Below are 23934 nucleotides of genomic sequence, written 5' to 3'. Positions count from 1 at the left end.
TTCCTTAAATCGTTGTAGAATAACAATGTATTGAATATATTGATATTATACTGCGGTGCAGACCTGTGAATGTTCTTTACGCTTGTTTGTAGACTTACAAGGATGTTATGGCGGAACCAACGTCACCATGTTGTAAAAATACCCCCTATCCAAACCATATCTGTCGTCATTTCAAGTGGTAGCTTCTAATCCACTTTCCCATGACAATGTTATCTACGAGCCAAAACATCCTTGCTTTTAACATTGAACTTAAACATAGAATTACAGCCAAACTCTACATTTTAATAGGCATCGACGTCTAGGACACTTTTGTTTTTCTATTTCAGAAAATTTTCCGACTACTTTTGTTACAGTTACTGATTTAGTTAATTACTAGTTATAAATGAACATGTATTCTTCGGGAAATTGAAAAGGCGTACCTAGATGGAATTAATATGAAAATATCCCTTAATCAATGCTAATCAATAAAGATAGCACTAGTAAGACAGACAGACCTAAATATTCGCAGTTACTCATAAAAATACATAAAAATATTGATATAACAATAAAACCTCAGAAATATAGTTAAAGCTGCGTTTTTCTAACTGGATGGTTAACTGTAAACAGTGTAAATATAAACTAAGTTAGAATTAGGTAGAAAAGAAAATTTAGAATATGTTGAGATATAGTGAACTTTGATCACTGGTTAATACACAACTCCTTTACTTTCAGCAAGGGATTGAGACAAACAAAGTCTGCATATTACACTGGTTTCCCAGAAATCAGTGTAATATGCAGACTTTGGAATAACCGTTTGCAAAATTTGTCTCAATCCCCTTCTTTCTTTGTGTGATTGTGATCAGGGCCCCCGTAAGTGCTACTGGCGCCTGTGTGCGAAAAAAGGACTTTGGCGCCCCTTTAGCTTTAGGCAAATTTTTTGGGTCCTTGGTTTTGGCGCCCCGAAAGATGGCGATTTGGCGCCCCTAGAGGATGGGCGCCCGTGTGCATTGCACACATTGCACATATGGTAGCGGGGGCCCTGATTGTGATACAATATATATACATATTATCGCCTACACATCTTAATTCTTATCTACACATCAATAATACTGTCGTGTTTTTTGTCGGAAGCTTTCAGTTTCTCCTGCATCTGCGTCAGCATGTCCTGCATTCGTCGAATCTGAAAATAGTATTTGTTTTAAACAATCTGCATATTAATCATAAATCCTTATGCCATACTACACAAAATATATATGTATAATAGCCTATGTTATTTCCACTGGCCTTCAAGACATATCTATTGATACCTCATTCATTAAAATTATATCTAGATTCTAGACGCTACAATGGATGAAACAAACATACAATGCCAAACTCATACTTTTTGACCTCATTTTAGCAAAAATAGGTATCTAAGGCTTACTTAGTGGCTATTTCTTGAATCTCGATTATCAACATGCTAATTTTCCTTACCTCTTCATCCTTCTGCAGCAATAGTCTGTCGGTGTCGGTAATAACTATGCTCTCTGGATTGTTGCCCATGGAATCCCTTTTCAGTTTTCTGAAAATAAAGTCGCACAATAATGATTAATTTAAAAGTGAGATCAAGACGCGGACCTTCTTAGTTCTTAATATTTAGAAGCAGACTTTAAGAGTAGAAAACTTTTGTTACTGAAGGGCTTCCCCTATTCCACCATCCTCTGTGAGATAGCGCAGGCCGGGCCTCCCTCCATGAACATTTGATATTCTAAATTCTTATGTCTATTTTCACCAACTAATCGCTCTAACGCTTTTGTGTTAATTGCCTCCTAACTATAACTTTAACCGCCGCATTCAGAGACATTTAATTATGATTAACCTTCAATTTAATGAAGAGTTTGACAGATAATTTTGACAATAGCCCCTAATGTCAAAATTTTGAATTAATTAAAAATTAAAATTAAGTAATTAATGTTCTACTCTGAGTGCGGCAGTTAGTCTCTTAAGTTTAATTATGTAGTGACCTAAGTCCTAATGGCCTATAAGAACTTATTAGCTGTGTGTCAGCTGTTAGGCGTTGGTGAAAATTTGCTTTACAATCGCTGCGCTTTGCGATGTCAGGCAAATGAACTGTAGGGTACTAAAACAAATTAATTAAAACGCAGGTTTGGTGAAAACGCCGCATTTTAGAATTCGTTGGATGAAATGGCATCACGAAATGCGGTGCGTACGGTGCGGACACATTCATCCGCACCGTACGCGCCGCATTTCGTGACGTCATTACTCATATTTTCATACAACGAATTCTGGGATACGGCGTGTGCGGCGCGTGCTTTGCGGACAAAACTACGATCACCTTTAGCATCAAAGATCGGGAAACCTACCCTCTCTCCCGCATGGCGTGCTGCGATATCTGCGAGATGCACTGCGCGCGAAAGTTCTCGTAGTGGACGTCCTGCGTCACGTCCTTGAGGTCCTGCATGTGCGTCGAGATCAGCATCGTGCGCAGCTTAGTGAAGTCCGAGTGGCGGGGATTCTCCACTGGTGGGGAAATATCAAGGGTTAAAGGCACAACAAAAACTAGGCCTTTACATCCGTTGTGGATGATTTGTACAGTAATTTCAGAGCGAAGTAACCACCTCCTCAAATACTGTAGTGCCTGGGACAAGATTTTTAAACGTCCGTATGGTTGCCCAAGCGCATACGGCATTCTCGCATCATAGTCGGCCTAGTCCAGAGGAAAGAACTAGTCAATACGTCTGGGACCAACTATGTGCGGGTTTCCTCACGATGTTTTCCTTCACCGTACGAGCGTTCGTATTATGTACTTGAGATCAGAAAATGTCTCACAGGTACACGCCTCCACCCGGGTGCACCCTCCAGGAGTGCGAACCGAAGGTCTACCCATTAGACACAACACTGTCAAAGGAAGCCGTAAACATCTTGAGTTGAAGCTAGTAAGCTTAAAGTATATCAATATGAGTTTATTTTAAATTGCATGAAGGACAAACAAGCAAACGGATCCTCTAATCTCAGTGCTGCCTGCAAGATATGCAAAGCTATGTAAGGCTGCCCCACAAATTGATTAAATTCGTCGTAATCACATTTTTACAGCAGCGCATATAAAGCAGAAGATAGAAGGAATAGAAAACAAGATAGTAGGAGTCTTGTAAGTTAATTAAATATAAGGACATAATCCTACTAATATTATAAATCCGAAAGTATGTGAGTTTGTGTGTTTGTTACTTCTTCACGCCTAAACGGCTGGACCGATTGCGACAAAATTTTACAAGAAGGTAGCTGACATACAGCATTAACACATAGGCTACATTTTTTACCGACTTTCAAAATGGAGGTTATGTTATGTTCGTTTTTTTTTATTTATTCATGTTCAACGATTACTCCCCCCCCTTACCCCCCCCTGGTAGTGTTGATTTTTACGAAATGGTGTCACGTCGTTAGTGCTGAGTTTAAATTCTCAATTTTAGGATAAAACTAAGTAATTTATCATAAATGTGAATTTATTCTAACCTAATCTAAGCATACAGATTTCGAGTGTCATTTGATTAATAGGCTTTCGTCCTGTCGTCTACTTGGGGGGGCTGCGCCCCACCAATCCCTCCCCCCTCCCTCCTGGTAGTTTCGCTTTTAACTAAATGGTATCGCGTTGTTAGTGCTGAGTTTAAATTGTCCTTTTTAGGAACAAACTAAGTTATTTATCATAAATATGAATTTCTACTAACCTAAACTAAACACATAGATTTCGAGGGTCATTTGATTAACATGCTTTCATCCCGTCTTCTACTTGGGGGGCTGCGGCCCCCCGACCCCAGATCCTTTTCGTGACACAAACGGCAAAGTATTAATTATCATAAAAAATCACATCTTAACATAAAATATATATTTTTATCTCCTTCGTTTTGGAAATCAGTTAAAAACAATAGTATAAGACAGAATAATCAACTTCCATCTCTCAGTCATCCAAATTGATGTTTGCGATTATCAAACTCAATTCGTTTTGTCTCTTACACCAATAACTATTTACCTATGAAAACACTATTTAGTTTACCTTATAAATCGCGGGTAACACCGCGGGGCACAGCTAGTATAAGATATATTATATTACAAAGTAGAAAACATACCGTCAACTATTCCCCAAGGATACTGCCTGCCCCGGACTCTCTTTCCACCGACCTCTAGGACCGTATCAGCCGCCACCACCGCGAAGGGCGCCGCTGCCTTTAACTCCCTGTCCTGTTGTTTAAATTCTTCATCTTCGTCGCTATCACACTCAGGGAACTGGTAAACCTGAGGATTATTTATCCTGATTAAAAATGGATCATCAATCGCCATCACTCTCCATGAGTAAAGTTCCCTCCGCTTCTGCTTTGTCTTTAAAGATAATTAACCATAAGCAACTTGACTAAAATTAGTCTTGTTTTTTTAAGCAGCAAGAGTCTCAGTAAAAGGAGGCCGTGACTAATGTTGGCACTTCGCTAAAAATTCACTAGATATAACACATTCTGATGCTCTCTTCTGATGATCTAACGTAAGCCCTTTAAACGGCTGGATCTGGAAGTATATGTTCGTACTTACCTGAATTTGATGTTCCTCCAGATCGTTAAGTATGCGTGTTTTGAGCCGCCTAACTTCGGCCGCCGTGAGGGAATCCGCCTTAGCTATAACTACAACTATGTTAACTTTACGATGCAGCCTCCTCATCATTTCCAAGTCGACTTGTCGTAAACTGCAACAAATTATTTCTTATATTGCACCTTTAACTCTCAGCCTTTAACTTCTAAGAGTTGGAAATATAATATGCTAGTTGTTAATTTTAGCTTATAACTGCCGTACACTTGTGCTAGTTCTTAAACTTGAAGAGTCTTTGATTAACTCATCTGGGCGTAACACGAGGTTATTTTTCTGGTCATAATATATTTTTCAGGTCGAACCAGCCCATCCTTTCAGAAATATATAGCCCGCCCACGTCTCATATCAATACCTCTACATGAATATAGATGAACTTTTATTCCACCACAATAAAATCGAAAGTAACCGTAGATAATACTAACAATCTACGCCTACAGGTACATGACACTTTTTGTTGTGTCAATAATGGTGTCAATACGTAACGGTATCGTGGTAAAGGCAATAAGACGAATTCAACTAGCATTCTAAATCTAGAGACTATGAGGGCTCTGATAGACACTTATTAATGTGCTATAAAAATACTGGAGCAACGATCACTATTCATTAAACGGTAGCTCTACTATTATTGTCCCAGATGAATTTGTATCATATTTGAGTCAACGTTAAATTTCATCTTGTTAAAAAATTTGGTCCTTAATTTGAATTAAGTAATTTGAAATTGTTATGTTTATTTTTTCTGAAACTAATGACAATTAATGACACCGGCGATGAAGATCTTTGGAGATATGCCATGAGAGCTTTGCACCAAGGCATTATTGTTAATCATCGTCACATTGCGTCTTCTTACGCCTCATTGTCAATTGACCCATAAGTAGACATCATATTATAACATTTTGTTAATGTTAATGTATTCGATTCTGTATTTTACAAGCACTACACCTTATAATCGATGATAAATCACTCAATAATGTCTTAACTGGTAACGAAATAATAGACGATCTCTAGCGCATAAACATTGATTGTTTCGTGCCAATAACAGCAATGTTATTGATTACAGCAATTAGCATACTAACGCAAATATATCGCGTATCAAACTACTAATTACCGTTAATAAGGACGCCAGTAAACGATCCAAGAGAAACTTAAATAGAGCTTTAAACGGTAGAAATCACCATAGCAAGGGCTCTCAGGAGTACCTTACATTAAATCAATCATCTCACAAAAACATACCTATACAAGTATGTTTGGCAATGCATAGCTTTTGGTATGTTTAATGATTACTGATTACTATATCTTCTGAGGATCGATTGGCGATTGAGGCTTTTTTGCACATTAATAAATTAATATTCTTCACAGTAGGCATGTTTGTATGTATGAATAGGGATACTTATTTTAAGTACCTATTTATGTCTATATTGTAAACATAATTATTTCAATATGTAGAGTGACATCAACAAATTATAGTTATCAGATTGGTAAATTATGACATAAGAAACTCTATCATGCTCAGTGATCATATATAGAACGTATATTCTCTGATTTTCACAATCTGCTATTGTTCTCAATTGTTTGTAATCATGTCCATTTTCACGCATCTCATTGTCATAATAATAGGAATTACGGATGTGCTAGCCAGTCGACTCTACGTCCTAAATTCCGTTATTGTTGAAACGTTTGTTTATAAATGACTAGATGACGTCCGCAACTCCGTTGCACCAAAATTCGTTTATCACTCAGGAACCGTACATTTTTCCAGGATAAAAAGTATCCTATGTCCTTTATCGAGAATCAAAGTTATTTCAGCAAAATCGGTTCAGCGGTTTGGGCGTAAAGAGGTTACAGACAGACGGACAGACAGACATTCTTAATAATTTATAATATCATTATGGATAATGGATTAGTCAAATAAAGTTACTGAAATTAATAGTTTCAAGATAGTAGGTTTTTCCAGGAAATGCAACTTGGTGGTAGATCTAAAATTTGAACGCTCTACTTGTTTTATTGCTGATAGAGATTGCCTGCGACTTCGTTGGACCAGCAAGTCGCTTATCGCAGAACCGTTAATTTTGCTACAATAAAACTATACTAGCCTATTAGCTAGCTTAGCTAATATAACAAACATACAAATTGGTTCAACGATTTAGGCTAAAGTTAGTTGATAACAAACACATAGACAGATGCACATTTTCATTAATATTAGGTAATTTACCTGTATGCCCAAAGAGAGATTAAGTAAATACACTCATTTATAACATGCAGAGTATAAGAATTGACAGTGGCGGCGCAAGACCAAAATTTTATGTGGGCAAAATATATTTTGCGAGGCCCCCTGATGGATGATGCAAGAAGACTGATTTTGTTGAAAGATTTTTTTGATATTCATAAATCCTAAAAAAAACGCGCTGTCCAAGGAGCGCGAGGCCCCTAGGCACCGCCCACGCCTTACGCCGCCTCTGAGAATGGATATGGATTTACCTGTGTGCCCAAGGCGGGACGAAGTACAGGCAGCAATGCACCCTGTTGTCCTGCATGTGTCGTCGGTTGAGGCCGCTCTCATCAGTGAAGTACTGTCGGAACTGCTCGTCCACGTACGCCGAGCACACCCGCCACGAGTCCTCGCAGTTGATGGAGTCGCCGAAGCCGGGGGTATCCACGATGGTCAGACGAAGCTTCACACCCCGCTCCTCGATCTCCATCGTTTTCTTTTCTATCGTCGTCGTCTTTTCTATTCTATCTGTAGAAAGAAAGTATACCTGTAAAAACGACCGCACCCCCTTAATTCAATGAAGATTTTGATTTGAAATTCACACAATATTTGTGAAACTCGTAAATGTTGTGAAAACTTACGATCGGTACTAAATGTGGGCGTTTAAATAAACGCCTTATATTATATCAATGGCATAAACGCCGCGCCGTATATTAGTTACTTATAATATCAATGGCAAACATTGATACCGTAATACTTTTCTATCGTCGTCGTCTTCTCTATTCTATCTGCGTCAAGAAAAAATACCTAAATTGATAACGGCCGCACCTAGAGAGATTTGACGATTACATTACTTTAATTCAATGAAGACTCCATAAAATATTATTTGTAAAACTCTTAATTAATTGAAATTACGATGTTAAAATATGTGGGCCATTAAAATAGACGCCATAATATTAAGTATACATGAATGTTTGCCATCTCCTCTATTAGTCTTTGTCTGTTTAAACAGGAGGTTATATATTCACATATTCATGTGAACATATAACCTCCTCCTTTTTGGAAGTCGGTTAAAAAAGAGAAATGAATATAGACAGGTACATAGCTATACGTTTAAATTGCATGTTGTTCAATTGCTTCGCAATCGATAAAACTTTTCAAACCCGATTTCACCGACATTTATTCAATTAAATAAGTAAACAATAAATATTGTTGCCAATATCGCACACTCATGACACACTTGCACAACTAAAATTGACTGCGGTGAAAATCTATTGCCGTACCTAAATGTGTATTGCTCTACATTTCACTATTTTGTATTATTACTGCTATCTATAAAATGTTCAATACTCTGGAATCTAATAAAAGCTAAAATATTATTACCTACAGCAAACCTCAAAAAGATTTGGGCAAAATTATGTAGTAGATTCTGGACTCCTAATTAGGCAAAGTATCTATAAAATACCGTAAACGGTAAATTAATGGTTAACATATTGTCGGAATTAGAAAGGCATGTATATCATGGTTGGCAAGGTGAAAGACTTTCCTAAGGTGCATCGAAAATTAAAAAAAAAACAGGAACACTGACGTGTGCAAAGAGAATATAATCACTATGAACGTGTGACGCGAGGAATTAATGACGGACTTACCCTGAACATCGGGAATTTTTCTATTTTTGTACAGGTCTCCTAGGAAGAGGCTGTTGATGAGGGTGGACTTGCCCAGTCCCGACTCGCCCACCACCATGAGCGTGAAGTCGAACCCCCTCTTCACCGACTTCCGGTGCACTTGCTCCGGCAGAGTCGCGAAGCCGATGTAGTCTCTTTCGCCCCGCTCGCGTTCTGTGCAAAACATTTTTTTTTAATTTAATAAAATTACTGATAAGCGATAACTAATTTTAATGTGTGATGTTATTTTTTACAACAAATACAGTCGATCACTAAGAATACAGGTGGTTTGTTAAGAATTCGAGAGGTTAGAGGAGTGGCACTTTGGTTACGTTCCATTTCAAGTTTTAAGCTATTTTAAAATTTATTTGTTTAGTCGATAACATACCTATTCTTATGTCATGGCTTATCTTAGTTCTTACGTAATGTAGGTATAACTAGTACTACTGATTAACTGATATAGTCCTAAATCTTTAAATCGAATAAAGCGAATACTAATTATTCTGCTTAGGTATTGTATACTACTATACAATACCTAATAGTACCTAATTACTAAGTCTGTAGTAATGCTAATAATGCCGACCAGTGAGTGGGGTATAATTAGCATGTGAAGCGATAGTGTTGATCGTTTTATTGCAATAATGCATTACCATAACCGTAACTTCTAGATCATAAAACATTTCACCAATAACGACGCTTCATCTGTTGATTTACTAGCAAGGAACGATATGCCGAAAAACATGATAACCCATAACCCTTATCCGGTTCATTACGCGTCTATTTCAAGATATGAGCATCTTTACGATCGCGGAAGCGCCGTATGAGCGTCTTCCTGCAATCTGCATAGAAATCTAGAAAGTGGGATTGATTATTATGTAAACATCACTGTCCTATTGTATGGGTACGTACTACGGACCGCTTGGAGAACTTTTTGCATCGTCCAGTCTAGTCCTTGTGTCCGGGCCATAAAGGTTATATCAGGCTGATTGTAGGTGAGCAGCGGAGTGTGTCGCGACAGGTTCCCTCGGCCCTGCGGCGCGTGCGCAGCCAATAAGGAGAACGGAAGTGGAACGTGGTCATCACAGCCTACATGATCCCCGATTCAATAGTAACATACATCGTAACACGAAAACGTTACCTTGATTCCATTGTAGTTAATAAACTCGTTGATATCGAATATCTGTCGTATAGATGTTGTTTCCTAACAGGTAGAGTTAACTATATTACTAATAGGTAAGTATAGGTCTACCAGAATCTGATGGCAAAAAGTGAGAAAATAAATTGAGTCTAGTAATACCGGGGTACTTGGAATAAAACATTTTGATCCTTTTTTTTCCTTACAGCGGCTTATTGTGTGTGTGAAACATGCAAATATAAAAATTTATCCAATGATCAAGGATATTTTTTTAAAATCTGCCATCAAAATTTGCCATCAGATCCTGGCAGACCTATACATACATAACATAACATTTATATAACATTACTAATAAGTAGAAGTTGCTCTCATTGCTTTAGGTCTTTTTCTTAGCCGCCAAGACAGAAGAAGCTACTCCAGCAGTTCCTTTCTACTTTTTGTTTGATTATAAGTAGTAAAGTACTACGACTGATTCTATTAAATAACTCATTATCCTAAAATTAGGTAGAGTATTTGATAGTTGATTAACTATCCTTGATTCTATTGCACAACATAGACAATTTAAGAACTGAGCACGTATTTTGAGATCATACACCATTTATCCTATCAATCGCATAACACAATACATCCTTGATTGAATCACAACAATTGATCAGATAAAGTCTGGAAGAGCTAAGCACGTATGCAGTCATTGTATCTATTTATACAATATATCTATGGTAACATGGTACCTATCTATGGTAAGTCTTATCTCTACCAATAGGTAGAGAAACTCTTCCTATTCAAACGTGGTACGCTATCTCACGTTCTCGATATATTTTTCCTCTATTACGACCAGGCCAGGAATCCAATTAAATGTTTTTATTGATATTTAAATTGTTCTATTGTTATCGATGTAAATTGTAAATAACTACGATCTTTTATAATGGCGAAGTATTTTTGAAGTATATGAACACTTTGATGAAATATAGAATGGATGTGGATACCCAAAAACCAATGTATTTAATATTTAAATTAACTTACGTGTTTTAAAAACAGCGACGTTTTTCTTAACTTCATTCTTATCTTTACCGCCGTTTGTATTTGAATCTTTATCGTTAATGTTTATATCTACTATCGTATATGAACCGTTTTTCTCCATATCAAAACAATTAAAATTTTCTCGCGGTTTATTTTTTCAAATTAGCACATTATCACTTTTGCACAGTTTATAGACCTTAATTGTTTATGATTTATATACATAAGGCGGTAATTGTGTAGACAATTTTTTTTGTATTTTTTTTTAGATAAAGCACGGCGGTAACAGACGCGATGCTAGAACAGCGCGCGGCGTGCGACTGTGCACTGTATTGTAGAGCTCGCGAAAGAGCTATTATGAAATTCGGAGTCATTCATTAACTGCAGCCAAATCGAATTAACTTCAATATAAATTGACCTGTGACAGTTGGCCAGATAATGCCCTCGATACTAAACTAGTTCAAACTTACAGACGAAAGAGAGTTAGGATAAACAATGTTATAAAAAATACTAAGACCGTAGACTTAAATTAGTGTTTAATATTAATTATTATTTTTAACAAAAAATTAAAACCGACTTCCAGGGTAAAAACAATAATAATTTATAATGAACAAAAAAGTGTTAAATAATGCTTACTCTTTAATGTGCCTTATGCATAACTCTCCTAAACATCAACTATTTATATCTACACAATCTTCATTATTTTGAAGACGGTACCAGCTAAGAATGCTGAGTTCGATGACAAAATATTTTTAATATTTAAGACTGGTACCGTTTTTGGAAGTCGTTTAAAAATAAACTAAATTTCACAAAAGGAGCAGGAAATGGGAGGCTCGTCCTGCTTATGTAATGCTGAGTAATAAATTATGGATTAAAATGATTGTGGTATAGTATAGGTAATATGATCGCGCGTTGTGTAAAATTATTTACCTTCTATAATGTAAGGAAAAAGTCCTAAATTTTATTTTTAAATTGCAAAAAATTATCGAGTCGCAAGTTTTCTTCGTGAATTATCTTGAAAGCTACAAATATTTTATGAAAGAAAACACAAATAGCTAAAAATTTGTGTGATTACTCAGGGCCTAGTCTGCTAATTTTCTTTAAATAAATTGCAGCGTAGCACTTGCAGCCATTTCCTTTTATTATGTGTAAAACTTCAATGTATCATTCAAGCATAAGAATTCACATTAAATGTAGGAAGAGTGAAGTATAGGTAAGCTAAAACTCCAGAGTAATAGAGATTAGGGTAGATACATATCAGTGCAATGTAATAAGTAGGTCAAACAAGTGCGCAGCGCAGACTCTACGTAGAAACGAGAGATGATATTGTGACCGAGACTAAGTATTGAATTTCGCACTCATCTTCAAAACTTTATACCTACGATGAATGCAGATTGAAATAGGCACTACTCAGAAAAACAATTTGAATGCCTAAAAAACCAGGCGAAAAACGCAACGATAACCGATGATGCCTTTGAGTATACGGATGCAATAATGTTTTATTTTTGCTGATCTAAATAACTAAAGAGTGCAGCTTTGATAAACGACTATACAATATAAACAAAAAAATACCCACTTAAAAACGTGGCCGTTAATAGTTTGAAAACGCAGTACTCTATGAAAGTAAGCAATTCAAATTAAAAAAAAAGAACATAAATGAGTAGAAAGTTTTTAATACGTACCAGTCATCATGATTCCCTCCAAAAAATCTTGACTAGTTATAAAATGTTTGAATCACGAAAATAACAATGAAAATTTTCAATTGAATTTTCACGATTTTCGTTTCTTCTTTATTGTTATCAACATCATAGGATGTATTTATTTCGGTTGATCGATCAGGTTAACACATTCTTCTATCATTCCTCTTGCAAAATCACTGCCCATCCTGCCGTGTTCTTCTGTTATTGCGCAATACACTAGCTTATGTATAGGTTTGTCGACATGTTCACCTTAAGTAGTAAAAAAGCCGCGCGACTAAACTACAACAATATCACGATACTAATCCTAAAAAAGTGTATAATCGAAAAACGGTAGAAAAAAATTGGAATAAAATAAAATCACATTATTTGTGCGCCGTCCTGTGCGTGTGAGTTACGTAATGTGAGGGCCCGGGTAGAGCTTGGACCCTCGGAGCTTCGCCCGCCCCCCGCGCCCCGCCTCCGCCCCCGCCCCCGCCCCGCGGAAAGCTCGCTGCGCGGGAGGGCGCTCGCCCTGGCCGGGGCTGCGCGCGCTGCGAGAAGCGCCGCCGATCAATAGCTCGGACCTCGGAGGCCGCGCATGCGCTCCCCTCAGCAATGCAATCACCTTCACCCTTAACTTTCGAGCGCTTTTTCATTAAAGCTCATTTGCATTACGTGTCGAGGTCAATCATAATTAGTAATACACAATTATGAATATTTTTAAGGCTTCCGGAAAAGCTTTAAGCTTGCGCTTTTCTAATTACACTCAATTTAATCTTTTAAGTCACGAATAAAGAACTGCATAATAATGTTTTTGGAAAATATCTATATATATAAAACTCAAAGGTGACTGACTGATTGACATAGTGATCTATCAACGCATAGCCCAAACCATTGGACGGATCGGGCTGAAATTTGGCATGTAGGTAGATGTTATGACGTAGGCATCCGCTAAGAAAGAATTTTGATCAATTCCAACCCCAAGGGGTATAAATAAGGGATGAAAGTTTGTATATAATACTTCTTAACGCGAGCGAAGCCGCGGGCAAAAGCTCGTCTTTGATAAAGAAGACATGAGTAAAATATCAATAACTGTTATTACCTACGGATGTGAGTTGTCTTTTTTAAGCTATTACTTTAGCTTAAAAAAAACAATATATAGCTTAAAAAAACAACCTAACTTTTACTGTGCAACCTAGGTTTTACATTAAAAGCTCATCCCGTTTAAAGTTAAGTTACGCACTAGCCAACTGCCTGTTTGCTTGGATCTTGAAAGGACCGTTGTAGACTTTACTTAGTAGAAACTTGTGTATAAAAGCTTTTTGTGTAAAGCTTAAAAAGTAGTGATTATCAGTTAGATATTATGTAACTATAAGTTTAAGATTTTAAATATGGAGTGCAGTTTTCCAGACTTTTCTTAAGCGTTGCGCTAAACGGTGTTTAAACCGTTTAAAAATATATATTTAAAAACTCTATTATATATTCTATGCAACGATTGAACTTTATACTTTATACAGCCTCATAATTAAAATGTAGTAAAGGACAAGAGGCAGGTGGCTAAAGTATAGTTGCGTGGCGCCCTTTACTAATGAGTTCGTTTTCCCTTAGGTGAGTTTAACGACCCTTTCAAAATTAAAGAAAGGTTATGACTTTTCATAAAGTATTTATTATTTACGGAGTAGGTTACAAATAATGTGCTGCAATGCATAGTTACATTAGCGCTTTAAATAAACAAATTAATATAGAAACAGATAATAACTGTAATGTTATGAAAATTTAAAAGATGGTGGAATATAAGATGGCTCTGTCAGCAGCCAGCAGGCCATGAATACGATATAGAACTACTTGAGTGCGATGTTTTAAGATATGAGCCAATCTTCAACATAATAATTTTTAGTACAAAAAAAAACATCAACAACATAAATAACAGCTTTAATTTAAGGTTGACAATTTCTAACTGACTTCTGCCCGAGCTGTGTTTTTGCCACAAGCAATGTGCTACGGCCTACGGCGCAGTCAAAATTTGAGACAAGTACTTTTTCTAGTTTAAGAGTGTCACAGACAGAGCAGGTAATGTAAAGATGTATATTATAGCACGCTGCACGATACATCTCGATACATCTTTCTATAAAAATCGTCAGGAGACCACACATAACAGCTATAATGTATATTTTTACATCTTAAGATACAGAGCTATATGAAAATATACATTTATATTTTGATACATCTAAATACATCTCAATATATTTCTGTATATTACGATTTACGCTACATCTCTTCTCTTCATAGGATGTTCAAAAATTTCTGTGATTATATTATATGTGTATGATAGACAGATACACACAGTGTTGCCACTTGCCACCTTAGCACAGCACTTCACAGCAGGTACTGCAGGCAGTCTGTTCCCCAGAGCCTATATTTTCAATCAAATATCTTCAATCCACATCGTTCTGTTTTTTGGCACAATATGTAACAATGCGCGCATCAAAATTACAATCCGAATCATCTTCTGATGAACTATCTAGTGAATCTAATAGCAAGTAACTCGAAAGGCCATAGTATTACAACATTAAAAATAAGAACAGCCTGTATAACACTTTAGCAGCTGAAATGTGCGTCAAGCGGGGCGTTTAGCATTGAAATGTAGGGAAAGATGCATTACATTACCTATTGTGTGTGTGATACATTAATATACATCCCGGGATGTAATGTACATTAATATACATTACCTGCTCTGTCTGTGACAGCCTTTATGTATATAGTTAATATTTTAAGTGTATTTACAAATAGGAAAGAACATGGCCAGGGTTAAGTTGTAATATTGTGCAAGTTCTTTTTATCAACCGTAGCGCCTGATCTTATGAAAGAGATGTCGTTCAAAACCGCATAATATCTAAAGGCTAAATGCCTATTTCTTTCAATTCTTGACTTGACTAAAATTTTATACTATACTGGTTACTAGTTACTACCACATATCAATAAAATTGATACTCGAAACTAGTACATGGCCTAACGAAAGCGTCTGATTTCCCCCGACGTTTCCGACGATACTCATGTAGTCGTTAGGCCTAAAATAAATCCGTGACCTTTGAACACGAACCCAGATTAATAATTCCAATGAGTACGGGGAATTTATGGCGGATTAAAAATAACTCCCTACATCGAAATATCGTTACGATCGCAATCGTTAATAGGGGCAATCGCATAATCTATGGGGGCAATATTTGCGATCAAATACTTCTGATTCAATTGAAGAAATGAGTGATGAAGCGGATAACTAACATTTTATAACATAAGACCATATTACTAATTTTTTCCCTAATAATTTGAACAAACCTTGTAAGTTGTAACTTATATACTTTATTTTCCCGGTCGTAAAGCCTCAAATTATAGGTAAAATAATCGGCCAAGTGCGAGTCGAACTCGCGCACGAAGGGTTTCGTACCATTAGAGAGTGAAAATAGGTCAAAAAATTGTGTTTTTGTATGCCCCCCTAAAATTTTTATTTTTAATATTATTATTACTTATTAAAGTACACATATAATTCAAGATTTTGTGAAAATTTAAAGTGTCTGTCTGTTGATACGAATAATAAAAACTAAGGCAAAGTAACTCCGTCAAAAAACATGCTCCACAATACTTGTCAAAAAAGTGTACCTTAGGTACACATTTCAATACATTTGCAATATTTAGGTGACCTTGAGCGCTACTAAGCTGACGTTACATGACAGATCAAAAGGAACCAAATTTAAAACGGTAATAGTATGGGAGTTACGATTCCTTAGTTTTATTGTTCGTAGGTATGTTGCCATTACTGATATCGAGCAAAAAAGGCCAAAAAATCTCCGTTCTTGTATCATGTATGGGAGCCCCCCTTAAATATTAATTTTATTTTGATTTTAGTATTTGTTCAGCAGTGGTATCAATCAAAAATCTAAAACACGCAATCTGTGAAAATTTCAGAAGTCTACCAATAGCGGTTCTTGAGATACAACCTGTAGACAGACAGACAGAAAGACAGACGGACAGACATGAAGTCTTATTAATAGGGTCCCGTTTTTACCCTTTGGGTACGGAACCCTAAAAAAAGGTCAGTTTTTTAATTTTTAGTTATCCACTTCATCGACTTTCGTCTTCAATTCGCCTTCGGCATCTTGTAAGCAATGACGCCCATGATGCTAACGCCTGCAGGCAAGCAGACAAACAAGACAACTCGTGGCGAGTCCGGGTATGAGTTATCTATGGATCCTTTATTCCACGTCCACGTCAGTGTGACCTCGTGGTAAGTACCTGAAAGACTTGTGCAGGTATCAGACAGCGGAAATATATTCATTTAATATTTTTATTATTATACATTACATATATTTAAGATTTTTTATTATAATATCATAGACATATATTTTAATACACATCGATGACTCAGGAACATTTAAAACTTTTTGTTCCGTCGGCGGGATTCGAATCCGCAGCCCCCGGCTTGATCAGCCAACACACTCATCCACTGAGCCACAGACGTCGTCGAACCTTATCGTTAACCTTCTTGTGTAATATATTTAATTTTACAAAATATATTATGATAATACGGGAAGCGTGTTTATGAATTAATTAAGCAAAACTATTTCTCGCACATATTTAATCAAAACAAAACATTCACCAATCACAAATTCAAATTTAAATTCTTTATAGATAAGTACAAAACATATTATAGCAATTAACAACAATTAGCAAAAATGCTAACAAGCTATATCGTCATAAAATAAATAATAAATATTCAAAAGCGCCTACGTAATTCGTAGAGCAATGAAAAACTAGCTTTTATTTTCCGCGTATCGCTTGCTCGCGCCACCACTACTTAACAATAGCGTCAAATTAGAGGCCCAATACGAAGAAACGTAACGAAATTACACGTTTTTCTGTTCACCATTTTTTCCTTCAAATTTGCCCTGAAATTAATTAAACTTTACCGTGATTTTCTTTGTGGCTCTTTATATTACTTAAATTTTACTCTTTATTACTTAAAAGTTAAAAGGCTCTTGATTTAATTTTTTTAACCGACTTCCAAAAAGGAGGAGGTTATATTATTACGCCGCTGTGGATATTTTTTATTTTTGTATATTTAACGATAACTCCGCCGTTTGTGAACCGATTTTGAAAATTTTTCTTTTGTTGTAAGTAGGTATAAGGTTTTACCCCAATTTGGTGCCATGTTTACAAAAGTGGTGACCTGATGATGGGATCCATGAGTAATCGAGGGAACCCTTAAAATTTATATGGAAACATATAGTGATTTCGGTTTTGTTACAAGTATTAGATACTACCAAAAAGTAAGATTTTGCACCAAGATATATACCATGGTTCCGAAGGTGCTAAGAGAACTTCGGATTCCTTATAGGTACAAGTTTGGGAGTTTCGGCATTGTTTTAAGAACTGGAAGCATATGCTATTATGCAAGATACAATCATCATCATCATCATCTTCATCATCATTAAAATATGTATAAAAACCGACTTCCAAGTTAAAAAAAAAATTAACATCCTCATATGAACTAAAAAGTATTAAATAATTTTTCCTATCTAAAAACGCCTTTTTCCGAAATCGGCTAAGTCTCAACTATTTCTGTACTAAATCTTCATCATTTTGAAGTTGGTGCCAGTTCTAAAAGTTTCAAATATTATTTCAGAGAACTGAAGATTAAGCTATCTGGTACCGATAGCCGGCAGCGGAGGCACTCCCTAATAATTATTGTTTTTAACTTGGAAGTCGGTTTCAATTTTTTGTTAATACACAGACGGGTTCTTATCGTATTAATTGCACTATAATAGGTGATGTTAAAATTGGCATCTTCATAATAAACAGAATCTTTACAAACTGAGTGCGACTGTACCACTCGTATAGCGCTTATTCAAACAAAAAGCTCTCATAACTTCTAATTAGATTTGCGGGCATTTTGCTCAAGAGCACAAGGATTATGTTGGAAATAGACGCGGCCTTGACCCAAATGTCATGGAGACCCGCACTAACTAGAGAGACCTCGGGTAACAAAACTTCACCATCCACCGCATTTTTCAAGAGCTTTCACAAATTGATTGTCATGTCTCGCAGTTAAGTTTACTGCGGAATTTCTAAGACTTCCAGACGGTAAAGGATGAAAATGTTCAGTTTTTAGACATTGAGAAAACCTTATTACTTACTCGATAAAAAGGTTTGATTAAAACTTTTGGATGTGGTATGCAAAAAATAAAAGTTTTATTTTATGACATATCACAAGCCAAAATCGCCAAATGCAATATATACAGAAAAATAAATGACTCAGCAAAACGACCGTTAATGAGAAATAAAAATTTTATGAAGAACTCGACAGCTGATAAGCTAAGAAGCACAGCAGCTACAGCTTAGACGTTAGAACACTAACGATCTTGCCTGCTTTCAAATAAAAACTAAACCAAAGAGACTTTAAGAGCTACGATGATACAAACTAACACGTGAGGATAACACTTCTGAACCGTTTTAGATGAAATTTGATGAAAGACGCGGGTTAGTTTTTCCCGTACGATGAACGAAATTCGGTACGTGCAACGGAGTACGCGCGTCACCTAGTTAAATATATTGTTCCAGCCAAACTTATCGGTCAGTCCAAATAATCAAACAAAAAATTTTTCTTATCAATGTTTCAAAAATTGCATGAATTTAAATATTATGCCAGTTATTTTGCTAACAAGCCAAAGTTAGCTATAATCGTAGAGATCTAGATCGTACATCGTCGTCGTCGATACATTAAAATAATAATAATAATTATCGTTTACCAACATTTGTAAAGTGAATTGCATTATAATTTACCCGAAATTAAAAATACAAAGAAAGTGAGTTTTGCTGTAACACAAACTTCACAAGTCACGACACCGTATTGTCAAAAACGCTCATTAAAAAGATATCAACGCACTCGGAAAAACCATAAAAATTAACAAAGTATCTAGTAGTATTTTTTTCTGGTATATTGATATTGAACTATTTAAGTAGATATGTTTAAAACAATGTTCAGTACGTAAATGATAATTTGTTTTGATCTTGATTTGGCTTTGTAATTATTTAGTAGTATGTGCTTTTGTTAAGTTCTAACCGAGGCCCGAGGGCTTTTGCCCGCTACTGCGCGTAAATAGTATATCTTTTTGGGTTGTTGTTGCTTTATTAAAATTATGCTATATGCATAGCATTATGCTATGGATTGGATGGATTTATTAGTAGTTTGCGTTGCGTTTAGTAGTATAACTCCAAAACGAACACATTACACACCTCACACCTGTTTGGGTAGAAATGTTAGTATTCTATCAACTTACTCGTATATCATATCATGTTTCAGGGTATTTTCAAGTAAATTGACACTTATCCAATGCTTACTTTATAAAATTACTAGGAATATGTTACGGCTTACCGTAATATTACTCAATAGTTGAGACTGTAATGTTCTTCTCAAATTATAGAGCACGCTTTTCTCTCAGCCATTATCTAAACTATTGTCTGTCGCAAATCGCAATATGAAACAAAAACAAAACAAGGAAGCGAGTATTAATGAACTCAAACAATGAGCCACTATAGTTTCACTTCGGAATTTTCTCATATCGAATATCGAGTATATGTAATCGAGAAAGAAACTATCTGCGGGAAAAGTGCCAGATGAGACGCACGGAACTCTATGTCTACGTCATCGAAGCCGTTCGAGTAAAGTCGCCTCTATGTACACCGGCGTAGGGAACTCGCACCGCACATATTTATATTGCAACTGTAAGTTTACGAATTGAACTTTACTCGTTGGGCATAAGATGAGTTTTGGCGTGGCCGCAGCGAGAGAAAGCACTGTACGTCGGCGTGACGCCGGATGACGCAGATGACACAGTCGTCGGTAGCCAGTCGAGTTCGGTGCGGCCTCTCGCGAGGACATAGTCCTCCCTCCTCCCCTAAACTTGCCCGCGATCGAAATAACATAAATGATAACGGTAAAACACATTTAGTACCGGGTGGAAAATTATATGAAGGTAAGTTTGTTTCTATAAATACATTTATTTTAATTAATATATTTTATTTAGCAAATGTTGCTCATTAAGTTCGTAAGATAAGTGATCTTAATTATTGTTTTGTTGTAAGTTGCATTTTCGACTTGCTCTATCTTGTATTTAAACTACATCGTTATGCTAAATACTTACCTAAAATTTACGGGCATTAATCATTATAATTATCACTGACTATTATTGCTATTAAAATACGCTTTATTTATCTGGGGGCTCAATTCTACCGGTGACCTAAAATAAGCAAAAATTCAAAATATTGTAAGGAAGTCGGTTAAAAGACGATTGTTCGGTACTTACCCAAACATTACTTTATGGCTTATGCATAAGGGTGAAGCCAAACGAGCGTAATTTGTGAGTTGTGAGTCGCAGAATTTCGGCTGGCAGAAATTTTGCTGCATTCAGTTTCATACAAAAGTCCTGTTTGATTCACAAGAGCGTAATTTTGTGATTCATGATTTGTATGCAAAGATATTTACGCGACCGAAATTCTGCGACTCACAACTCACAAATTACACTCGTTTGGCTTCACCCTAAATGATGAATACTAAATAGCATGTACTTAAAAGTTAGAAACTATAAACAATGGTATAGGACCAGCCTATCTCCTACTTTCTCCACGAAGTATGGAGGCGGAGTGCGCCGGGAATTCAAATGCCGGCTTTCGTTTTCTGACTTTTTAGTCTACAGATAAATATCAATATTGTTATGAATAACAACTAGATAATGCGGGTTTTGCGGTGGCCTAAATTCATAAATTAAACATGCATACTTACCTAAAGTTTCAAACAGGTTCGAGAGGTAAGTCATGACATCCAAGGATACTTAGTATCTGTCGTAATGTAATTAAATACATTAAAAATCTTGACGGATGCATACTTGTACAAATAACTAATATTACGAAGATTTCCTTTATTTGATCATATTAACGCCTTATAAGAATAGAGATGTAGAGAAACTCCTCAACGGGTCTCACATTTGATAAATTGCATTTCTATGTTTTCGCGAGATAAACCTTTACAACCATACACCATAATAATTATTATACTATCTATCTTAAGTATACCTATACTAATAAAATAAACCCCTGTTTTTTGTGGAGCCAACATACACAGTAGCTACAATACTAAAGAGTGTGTTATGCCAATTGCCAACTATTATCTAGCATTATTACTGCAACCAATATCCTCTTCTCAATCTTCTCAATTTATCATCATCAACTACAATATACATCGTCAGTAGTGATAATGGTGATGATGATTGAAGAGTATAATATATTTGTAAGGTTTCGTCTATAATAATATTACTAGCTATTTGACCGAGCTTTGCTCGTTATTCGATAAAACACGAATAAAATGACATTTTCTAAAAATGATTCCTAGCTAGATCGATTTATCGCCCCCGAAACCCCCTATACACTAAATTTCATGAAAATCGTTGGAGCCGATTCCGAGATTCCAATTATATATTATATATATACAAGAATTGCTCGTTTAAAGATATAAGATGAATATAATAGAATGCATTGTGTGAATCATGATGAACTTTTTGTCGTTTGACAAATACCTAAGTATCAAGTATGTAATTCTAAAATCCTTCAATCGCCACAATAGCAATCTGCATAACAATGAATTGTGTTGTAATTGTGAGCATATTTGTCTATATTTATTAATTCCATGTTAGAAATACACCTACACATAAATAAATATGTAGAGTATGATAGAGTGTTTAAGGGGCCCAAACACCAATTCAGTAGACGAATGCGGAATGCCCGTTTTGTGTAATTCCCTACTCTCTACTTCTATATTAAAAAAATTATAAGTATGTAGATTTCAATTCTTACTAATCTATAGCTAGTGATCAATGTTATTTGAGAAAATGAATATCATCATAATATTAATACGCGAACGAAAAACTTTGTAACCCTTTTTACGAAAAATGGGGAAACGTAGGTGCATGAAAATTTGCACAGTTATAGTTTGTATGGTGAAGGAGTGCATCGAACTAATATTATTTTGAAATTATGCTTTTATCATATATATTTTTAACAAATAAAATATTACACACACTACAACACACACACATGAGAAATGACAGATTTTTGAGTGACAAGCCTATACATACGAATTATACTCTTTTATTTATGGTTGAAGTCTGTTGACAACAAGTTGACAAATTGAAAATGGATTATAGTTTTTTTAGTCGAATCTAAAATACTATTAGACAATGCTTACACGGCCCCAGAGACAAGAGTTGAAAAAAATATGATAAATTCAATATTCTTTTACAAAATATAGGTACTTAGTAGTCCTAATGTCGTTGAAACTAAGGTCGAATTTCGACCATTGGGCGATCTCTAATTATCTTTAAACCTTAACCTATTCAGTACAAAATGCAGAAGCACTAGCTCTTACGCTGACCGTTCCAACCACATCATAACCCTTACACACAGAAATTAAAACCTTAATTTAACATATCCAGAAGCCTTCTGTTTGTCGTTAATTTAGAAATGGTTGATACGAAAATGAAAGTTACAAAGCACAAATTAATTTGTGTGAACAAGGTCAGCGTGTCAATGCCAAAAAGCAGAAAGAAAGTTTAAACATAGCGATGCGGCGGACGGACGGACGTGCCTGCGTTTGTGTTGTGATTTGTGAATATGATACAATGGTAACTTGCTATGTTGCCATGTTATTAGAGTGAAATAAACAAGAAACTGACTAAAAAGTTATGTTTGAGTAAAAATGAAGATATGATCAGATATTTGTATAAGTATATAAAACTCAAAGGTGACTGACATGGTGATCTATCAACGCACAGCCCAAACCACTGGACGGATCGGGCTGAAATTTGGCATGCAGGCAAATTTAGATGTTATGACGTAGGCATCCGCTAAGAAAGGATTTTGATCAATTCTACCCCCATGGGGTTAAAATAGGGGATGAAAGTTTGTATATAATAATACGTTTTAACGCGAGCGAAGCCGCGGGCTAGTGTAACATATAATTGCAGAATCTCAAATTATTATACAAAACCAAGTTTTCTTTAAACGGCCCACCAGTCGCAACTCCTATCAAAATGGACAGCGGTAATCAACCACGATGATCTTGAGGACCTCTAAAGACAACGCTAGAACTATCTTAGGAATCAGAAAAATTGAAAAGTAGAAATGATGCATAGGTATTCTAAATCTCCCCAAGCTAAGTGGAAGACAGCACAAAGTTGTAATTACCAAAAATTAAAAGAATGAAAAGGGACATGAGTAGACAACTAGATGTTGCCTGCAATTGATTACTGGGCAACCGTCGACTTTTCCGAGATAAAACGATGGCCTTTTCCGGAACATATTTGATTAGAAATTATTGTCCCTCGGTTTAAGCGTGAAGTCATAAAAACATATATTATACACACAGTATGGATATTATCTTATCTTATATCTTTAAACGAGCAATTCTTATCTTCTATATATATATATATATATATAATTGGAATCTCGGAATCGGCTCCAACGATTTTCATGAAATTTAGTATATAGGGGGTTTCGGGGGCGATAAATCGATCT

At 35.9% G+C, this 23934-nt stretch overlaps 2 protein-coding genes across 6 annotated transcripts in view; one reads left to right on the top strand and one right to left on the bottom strand.

Annotated features, from left to right (window-relative positions):
- Nucleotides 1–1003: 1003 nt before the first annotated feature.
- On the bottom strand, nt 1004–12743 carry LOC121733453 (septin-2). Of its 2 annotated transcripts, none has more exons than XM_042123715.1 (8): nt 12316–12743; nt 8464–8655; nt 7084–7342; nt 4555–4705; nt 4101–4266; nt 2343–2499; nt 1453–1540; nt 1004–1159 (listed from the first exon to the last, which is right to left on the bottom strand). In XM_042123715.1, the coding sequence occupies exons 1-8, from the start codon at nt 12323–12325 to the stop codon at nt 1073–1075; spliced, it is 1110 nt and encodes a 369-aa protein (XP_041979649.1). In that variant the 5' UTR covers nt 12326–12743; the 3' UTR covers nt 1004–1072. The 2 variants fall into 2 exon arrangements, with proteins under 2 accessions (XP_041979649.1, XP_041979648.1); XM_042123714.1 differs by lacking the exon at nt 12316–12743 and adding an exon at nt 10640–10966.
- Nucleotides 12744–20222: 7479 nt separating this feature from the next.
- Nucleotides 20223–23934, top strand: part of LOC121733448 (carboxypeptidase M-like) — a 33411-nt gene continuing 29699 nt past the window's right edge. For all 4 annotated transcript variants that reach the window (XM_042123710.1, XM_042123709.1, XM_042123708.1 and 1 more), the window contains exon 1: nt 20223–20342. In XM_042123710.1, coding sequence (XP_041979644.1) covers nt 20337–20342 — 6 coding nt within the window. In that variant the 5' untranslated portion in view covers nt 20223–20336. The remainder of the gene's footprint in view (nt 20343–23934) is intronic.

Source organism: Aricia agestis, chromosome 13 (assembly GCF_905147365.1).
Source record: "Aricia agestis chromosome 13, ilAriAges1.1, whole genome shotgun sequence".
NCBI classification, from domain to species: Eukaryota; Metazoa; Arthropoda; class Insecta; order Lepidoptera; family Lycaenidae; genus Aricia; species Aricia agestis.
This window is presented reverse-complemented; position numbering and strand designations above follow the sequence as displayed.